General features: G+C 40.7%; 1 protein-coding gene across 1 annotated transcript in view; it reads right to left on the minus strand.

Annotated features, from left to right (window-relative positions):
* Window positions 1-7,062: 7,062 nt before the first annotated feature.
* The window catches only part of prom2 (prominin 2), a 10,293-nt gene continuing 8,611 nt past the window's right edge, over window positions 7,063-8,744 (minus strand). Inside the window, exons 20-23 of the mRNA XM_035663974.1 lie at window positions 8,631-8,699; window positions 8,424-8,513; window positions 8,193-8,305; window positions 7,063-8,060 (exon numbers count right to left, since the gene is read on the minus strand). Of these exons, the coding sequence (XP_035519867.1) occupies window positions 8,009-8,060; window positions 8,193-8,305; window positions 8,424-8,513; window positions 8,631-8,699 (324 nt within the window). The 3' untranslated portion in view covers window positions 7,063-8,008. The remainder of the gene's footprint in view (window positions 8,061-8,192; window positions 8,306-8,423; window positions 8,514-8,630; window positions 8,700-8,744) is intronic.

The raw sequence follows: 8,744 nt of genomic DNA on the forward strand, positions 1-8,744 counted from the left end.
GTTACCCTACTATTAATACAAGGATATAGGGCCAGGCAATATTCGCCAAAATCAACATATTTGCAACCCCCGATTGGTCAATACATCTCTCCATGACAACCCAGGAATCTGCGTCAAGTTTCACACAGATGGGTGGATATAGGACAGGACTTAGATCCCTCATTAATCTGTTAGTACCAAAGAGGAGAAGGACACTCTGGACTCTTTCCCCTTCTTGAGACCAGTATGATGGCGTTGTTATGGATCTGCTTCCCTGGGGATATTCTGAATTCGAAGTATGCCTTAGCTATGTCCTCATCACTATAGTGAAAACAAGTTCCTGGCTCTCGAGACAATAAATGACGCATCATATTATCAATACATGCAGCGCTCTATTTGATTTGTTGTAGGGTTGGTGCGTGTGAAAAATGTTCACCTAAGTGAGTCTACACGTCAGTGGAAGGGCTGGATCTTCCTAAGTTGCCTTCTCTCTAATGTTAGCAACACACAAATTGCGCTAAGCAAAGAACTCTGCGCTGATTAGCGTTTGCGCTACTTTGATGGGTGTTACGTAGTATGAAGAGGAGACGTGGACTCCAATGTCCCTGGTTTCTACGGACTAACCATCTAGTATACAGACGGATTGTCTATCCATTGTGTCCCATGTCGCAGGCTTTTGATATTAAGAAGAAAGCGTATCACAACATGCAGAAGGGGAGCTTTGAAGTGGTCGCGTGGATTAATATCTAAAATTTATGAGCATAATTTTAAGCTACTTCACATTGGTCTTGTACCTTCAGGGCTCTCTTATACCAAAACAAGTTGTTCAGTAATTTTCCATTCTGTACTAGGTGTCTGATTCTTCCTGGAACGATTAATCGTGAGCCCAGGAACAAGAATTGACCTTCAAATACAGAAGGAATTCACCCAGAGATAAAGTAAAACCAGAGGTACGGATAATGTTATTTCAACAAGGTTCACAGTTTGTATGATTTAGAATATTTGTTTTCATCGGCAATTGAGTTATATACATAAGCGGCTATCCATTATCCTATTCCTCTTTAAATCCTATTCAATCGTTTTATTTGTTATGTGTAGCGCGAAAATCAAAAGAGTTTACTAGACCTGTAAACCAACAGCACCACTTAAAATAGCAAATCATATGTCGAAAAATCGAGAATACTGACGTCACTTTCAGACTCTTTCATCCACTTTGATGTAGCTTTGTACGGAAACTAGTCACCATCCAGGTCAATATATCTGAAAGTATCACTTACCAGTTCATACTCTAGCCTGTTCTTTGTTTCTCCTTTTTTTGCTTTGGACGGGTGTCTCCACAGTTGTGTTTGTAGTGAGTCAACTGTATGCAGGCACCTGAAGAACGCAATGGTGTGTATTGATCTCCTCTGTCCTAAGCTTTCTGGCTTATCTTGGGCCTTGACCCAGCGTGAAATAATTAGGTCTCGTCATCAACATTCTTTATGTCTCAGTGTCAATTTATTCTTACATTCCGTCTGTCTGTCTGTTTAATTGCTCAGCCTCCTGTGGTGATATCAACAGTTGGTTTACTCGCTTGTGCTGTTACTGTTTGCCGCCAATTACGGCATTCTGGTATTGTTCTACACATGGTTCTGATGCCCATTTCAGTTCGGATTATTAGGCCTTATTCCTCATTGGCCTTTTGTCGCTGTTCGCGCCATGCTGTAGCGCAAACTCGTGGGTGGGAAGATGTACCAGGAAGCGAGACGTCCTCCATTCACTGTCGCCGAAGCAGCTTGTCTTGCTACTGGAGTAGTGTCTATTTCAATCGCCAACTCAACAGTGTCTGCCACACCAATATTCTCGTGACGTGTTGTCGGTTTAAAGATCTATAATTATATTACAATGATAAGTGTGTGGTAGATGTTTGTATATACAATTAGCTGTGTGGTCGTCAACAACTGGCAATTGGATTTGTGAACCAGATTCTCTGAACATGATGTGTAATTTTCTGGAAGGGAGTGTAGCATAGAATAAAGTTCAGCATGAATGTTTACCTCCTTGGAGGAAATAAACGGTTTCTTTATGTTCAAGGACACAGGGATCTGTGTAACTTGTGTCGTTGTGTATATGTTGTGTGTATTTTTGTTGTTTAGTGTAGTGTTATGTTTAAACAAAGAACATTCAGTGTTTTGATCGTTGTCTTAGGCGTAGGACAACACAGTGCTTGGGTGTCTACAAATTTATGTGAATGAAGCCCTCCAATAGCCAGGGAAAACATTATTGTGTGTGACCATGTACTCCCAGTCCAGTGGAAATCTCGCATAACAACACCTGAAATAATAACATCAACACCCTTCTCTCCCCTCCTCCTTCTCCATGTCCAGCACAGCGTCTTCATCTCCGGCTCCCTTTGCGGACTCACAGAGCAGCCAGTTGACCATCGGGCTGCTGAAACCGCTGCTGAGAAAAGTCCTTCAGAGGGAGACCAAGCCTAGCCAACGCTACGCTGACATCCTCCAGTCGCCCTCGTTCCCCCCTCCTGCGCCTCCTCGCCAGCCCGCGGAGCCGCCTGGGGCTTTCACTGATCCCAGCACGGACTCCACCGCACCGGGTGTTCTTGCAGAAACACGCGAGCAGCAGTCGTCCACACACACAAGTGTCCCGAGGGCGAGGGCGGCGCTACCCGCTAACCCGGTGTGATTTACACGAGAACGATTCAAACTGGAGAACGAAACCGGTCACACGTAATCTGACTTAACTGTGAAACGGTGTGTGTGTGTTGACAATCCAAATAAAACTGAATATCAGTATCTCACAGGTACAATCCGTGTGTTGCAGTTAATGTTTGATGCTGTTTTTAAAACGATCGGTAATGTCAGATGAAGTATGACAACTAGAAACTATGAAATGACTACTGACGATCTTACCAGTGTAAATACTGCGGGTAATTTTAAGTCTTAATGTGTATATACTGTTTCTGCATTGTTATTTATCTCTTAAGCCTTAACTGCACGCAGACGAGAATGTTGTTGCATCAACTTGCCTTGAATAAGCTTCGCCTTCAGAATATCGTCAATAAATGATAATATATATTGTGTTAACACAATATTATGGTTACCTGCGTAGTCAAAAACAAAGCTACTGACTCCCATTTTTGGGGTTTATCATATCCATGCCTCTTTAAAGTAAAACAAATCGGATTGTAGTCAAGTGTAGCTGCCTTTAACTTGTTGAAAAAGTGTGTTCATGCAGTGGGTAATCTGCTGAGTGTTATCCAGACAAACTGGCCTTTGTGTTTGAATGTTTGTTTTAAGTGTGGTATGGTTTAGAGGAGGAGGGTAAGAGAGGTAGAGGTCCAAGGTTCCTTTACTGACTTCTTGTTTTGTACTCAACATTTCATACGTGCTTAAACATTAACCTGGTTTTGATGGGCGCAACCAGACCGCGAAACCCAAAACACTGTCATCCATTTACCCCTCTGGACTCCATCTTGTCCGGTCTTGCTCCCTCGCAGCTCAACTCGCAGGCCATTCCAGACCGAATACCCAGTAAAAGTGACTCACAGTTCGACCCTTAAATTAAATCTTGGAGGTAATTCTGTTAGGATTTGTGTGTGTGGGTTGGGTGCGTTGTGACTAACATAGGCGCCCTGCTGCTTGCATAAGGTCATGTAAGTCTTCCTTCATGGACCCGGTGAGGGTAATGTCATTAAAGATGTTAGGCTCTCTGTCTTCTTGCCCCTGTTCGCTTCCTCCACGCTCTGAAACGGGTTGCACTTTTATTTATCACCCCAGTCAGTATTGTTTGTGCATGCTTTGGATGCATCTCTTGAGATTGTTTTTTTTTTTTTTTCTTGATTAAGTGCTGTAAACAAAACTATATTTAAGTGCCTATTATCTTTGATGCCTTTAATGCTTTTCTGTTGGAGGAGTCTATATAGTTTGTTATAGTCAAAGAACGTGTGTTTTTGTATGGAAATGTTGAGCCCTCCGAAACAAATCGTAACTATCTTTGGGTGCGGTACAGACAACCCTGTGTTGAGTGACAATCACACTGTCTTTCACAGTGCTGCTGTTCATTTACAGGGTAGCGTCACATTCCTGCAGCTTTACTCTTATTCAGGAGAAAGAACTGGAGGTATATCAGAGGTTTCCTGTATTGTAGAATACAGTACTTTTGGGGGTTTTTTTGTTGACATTTTTTTGTTTGTTATTTTAATTTCAATATGAAACCCAGCTGATTTCTCACTCTGATCCGATGGATGCATTAGTAGTGTCATTCTAAGCTCTGTACACTTTAAATAAGCACGACAAAGTCTGTGCAAACGATTTCAGCTCGGCGCCATAAGTGTTGCTGTCTGCCAGACATGTTTGAGTCCATCTGAGAGTCACTGGAAACTCCCTAACTTCCCTAGACAGACACTCAGCCTGATGTTATGACTGTTAAGATGTTTGTATTGTATGTATTAATTTGCCCTAAACTCTGCTTTAGGTTCCTGTTATTGAATAGGATTTCCTCCTGGATTTGTTTGACAGAGTTTCACACTATTGCCTTGGTTACTTACCTTGCTCTGCTTTAAGCGGTATTTGAAAAAAAGAAAATGTATGCAAGTATTTATTAACAGATGCTATTAAACTGGAGATAAAACTTTTGTTTGCTGTCCCGAGTTTTACATGTTAAGTTTCTCATTCTGCATTCATACAGTGTAATGTAATCCATTATTACAGCCCTGTGTTGTAGAAACTGAGGGTCTGGGTGCACTAAGGTGGCATATTGGTGTTTTAGATTGCATTATATTGTGTTTTTGTGACATCCCTTTCTGATGCATGGGCGACTAAACAGTGAGTCTACATATAATACATTTATTTGTCTACTACCTTTTTTTAATGGTACTTCCACCACCAACTACCTGCCAGTCCCTGTTCCCACAGATAGTTGTAGTTCTGGTTCGTTCAGCTTGATCAGCAATTCCCTTTCACTGTAGTGCACAACAACAAGTCAAGCCAACAGACCACACAGTATTGAATCTGAAACAACTAAAATGTCAAGGTCAATATGCTCTTTATGGTTTATTCGTTCAGTTATTTACAGTTAGACAGTTAAAACAGTACTGATAAACAGCTTATTTATGCCAACATTTGAGGTCTTTGAGGTATGATCCACTGTCCCCATTTCTGAGTTTCACCATATCCCTTCCATGGACAAATCCACTTACAGCTGCAGTCTGATGTGTGTGTGTGTGTGTGTGTGTGATCTAGTTCAAGGATTTGAGTGTGTACATGCACTCAAATGTTTCCATGGTCAGGGCCCATAAAGAGGAATGTTCAGTCGTTACCCATTAAGCTTCTGAATCAGAGGCCGCCTCTTGCTCGGTGGAAAAGAGGCCTTTCTGATAACGGCAAAAACACAGAGAAACACACAGACATTCAGCGCGTGCACATGGCTGCCGGTTCGCAGCAAATAGCCAGGTTTCGCAGGGGGATGTGAGGGTATGATCGCAGGGGTGGAGTAAGTGTAGAGGTGGAGGTTGAGCGAAAGAGGCAGAGTGTAATAAGAGGCTGAGTCTTCCCAAAGGGTAACAAAATGGCAGAGCTGCAGAAACAGTCATAACCTGATACCTGACATCTCTCAGCCAGTCTCTCTATTTCTCATTCCTCCTCCCTCTTTCTTTCTCTTTCACTTAGTGCCACACTTTTTTTCTGCTTCAGATTGAGTTCCTCTGCATAAAGCCTCTCGTGTTACAGCGTTTTGACTCATGCTGGTGCTGTGCCACCATCGATTCACTTGTTCTAATTATAGATGGCATCCTGTAAACAATAATGAATCCAAACAGAGGCTGGCCGGCCCTGCCTGTTCCTCTGCCCTCTGCTTGTCTCTGAACAGCTGACTATAGCCTACAGAGCAGTACGAAAGAATGCATCAGGAGAAAGATAGCCGCATTAAAGGACATTTTCATCATGTATATTAATAGACTGAATGTAATTTATATTTCACAGCTCACAATTCTTTAGAGGATGGTGATTTTTTATACTTTATAGTTAATGGAGTTTATAGATTTAATAACCATACTGCTGCTGTTGTTTTGCTTCCTATGATTGGACTATAAATAAGCCTATGGATCATCGGCCTCATATCAAATTTGTGCTTTCCCCCAAAGGCTGTGATTTCTTTTTTAAACTGAAGGGTTGAATGTATTGTATGTATTGTATTGTATTATTAAGATGCAAAATAGTACTGGGATCTTAAGTTCCTTCCTGTGCTCAGATTACAAAAATAATTAATTATTAGGCATCCTACATATTTAAAGAGTATTTACAAGAAATAAAACAGCATAAACAGGGATTTATGTTATTTTTCATTTTACGGCCAAATCGAAGATTATCTGCCTCTGGGCAGTCCTGTTCTAAACCAATTGGAGACAGATTTTCAACAATGACTTGTCCTTTTAAGAGGAACAGCATTTTTGCTTTTTTTTACCTCAGTGCAGTCACTAGGACACTGTGGGGGTTTTAAAACCTCAGCCCAGGTGCTATAAAACGTTCTGTACTGTAGAAAACGTCTGTTTTGCATATACCTAATCAACAAAGGGAAGTGAGGTACATATGACTGGGAATTCCTCAAATAAAGGTTCAGTCTTAGATCTTAATTTTCAGCAAGCTCACACAATTTTCTTTTCATGTCACATGATTGGGAAACCTAGCGATGTGTTCATGGACTGTTGAGGTAACAGAGATGCGTGACAGTAATCATGATCACAAAGACACACCATCTGTTTCTACTGTAGTAAATTAACATGTTATATAAGCAGTGTATAAATGTTATCTGGGTAAATATGCAGTTTATGTAGCCAGTGGTGTGCTGATAGCTAATCTGAATATTAATGTCAGTTGTTAATGTCACTATATGAAAACTGTATTTGTTACTATTGCAGTGTTTGTTCAACTTCAACAAACTGTTGCAGTGTGATGAATGTTCATGTACGAGGACATACTGGGATACACTAACCATGAAAAGCACTTTCATGGTTAGTGTGGAGAATAGACAGTGACTGATCGGTGAGATTCCTCTCATGTTACAGTTAAAAGGTCAAAAAATGCACAGCAGACTCAGCGCAGTTGTTGATCAGTAACAGTTTTTACATACAGTAGTTTCCCAACAACAGGCAGAAATGTTAGCAACCTTTTGAGCACATTGAGCAAACAGACCATCTAAAGTGCTGTGTGACAGAGAGATAAAACACAATCGACTATTGAGTACAAAATAGTACAAAGTACCAAAATCATCATTAATCATGAATCACATCAGTCAAAATCAATATTTACAAAAACATATTTGAAAATTGTAACAAAACACTTTCATTGTGTAGTTTGCAACATACATTTGTCACACAAAATAGTGTATTAATCTCATGATTCTTTCAATACATTGTTCTTTGATTTCAAATACAAGTGCAAGTATAAAAAAGTGATTAAAAAGTGGTTTTCCGTTAGAACGAGATCGTCAAATCCCTGCAGTATACAAACAGAAGCAGTTGGCACAGTAACGCACGGCTGCATTTTCTGACAGCTCTGCATCAACATAACTATATATAAATGCGATCAACTCTCAACAAAAATCTGTTTTATAATTTGAAATATGGAACATATATTTTCAGAATCCAGCAGCAGCTCATACAAATCATTTATGTTATACAGTAAGTAAAAGAAATCCCTTTGAAATTTGATATAAAATGAAGAAAAATTCCCTGAAGATTCCATTACGCCCTGTGTCCCCCCTGAGGTCAGTTCTAACACGCTGCGTGTGGTGTATGTAATGTATTGTATCACCACTGTAGTCCCTTAATAAATGGCTTTGCTTCTCCACCTTTTGGAGAAAATTGGAATCAAAAAGACACAAGTAGGTAACCTAACTAGTCTTTTCAGTTTGAGACTTTCCACCAGAGTGACATTTGCCACGTCTGTGCAGGAGTGTACCATGTGTTTTTATTTTGCCCAGCGATGCCGAAGCCTGGAGTCTTTTAAAGCTGTATCGCGGATATGCTGTCTTCTCAGGTGAATTTCATCTGGGCACGTGGGATGTGGTTCATGATTATGTGGTCGCTGGAAATAGAGACATTAACGGTGGTCAAAGGCAGGCCAGCACAGTCAAATGAATCTTGCACAGCATGCGTTTTGAAGTAAATAGATCTAGAAGTTGCATGTTTGTTAGTCTTTTTTGGTTGTGCTACTTACTCAAACACATCAGAGTACTTCATTCTCCTGTAGTACTTGGCTAGTTTCATAGAAAATATGATGCTGGGGATGAAGAAGATGATGCACCAGCCCAGACTAAACCAGAACGCATTCTAAAGAAAAGCATGGGTGAATAATATGCAGAACTGATCAACAGGTAAATGATTTATTACAGTTTTGACAAACATTTCAATTCATCTGTAGGTGGAGCTAATAATTTCTGATCCTCACCAGAGACTCCACAATTTGTGAGCAGAGGACAATCTCAACAGAGTTCACAACTCCTGCCACCGGCCCACAGCGGCCCACCTGCTGTGTGATCTGAAGGAGAAAACACATCAGTAACAGTGAACTCATATGTGTACACAAACATGGAAACATACTTTATCTGCTTTAAGTGAATGCACGGTATGTTCAAAAAATCTGAGTAGGCTGTACCGTGACGTTGGCCCAATTAGCATAAACAATGAAGAAATTGAGCTGACAGTCCACAAACTTTCTGCTTTCCTGGGATCGAGGGATAGAGAGAGAGAGAGAGAGAGAGAGAGAGAG

The sequence above is a fragment of the Morone saxatilis genome, unplaced genomic scaffold (assembly GCF_004916995.1).
Source record: "Morone saxatilis isolate NCDOM2014 unplaced genomic scaffold, NCSU_SB_2.0 Contig19, whole genome shotgun sequence".
NCBI classification, from domain to species: domain Eukaryota; kingdom Metazoa; phylum Chordata; class Actinopteri; family Moronidae; genus Morone; species Morone saxatilis.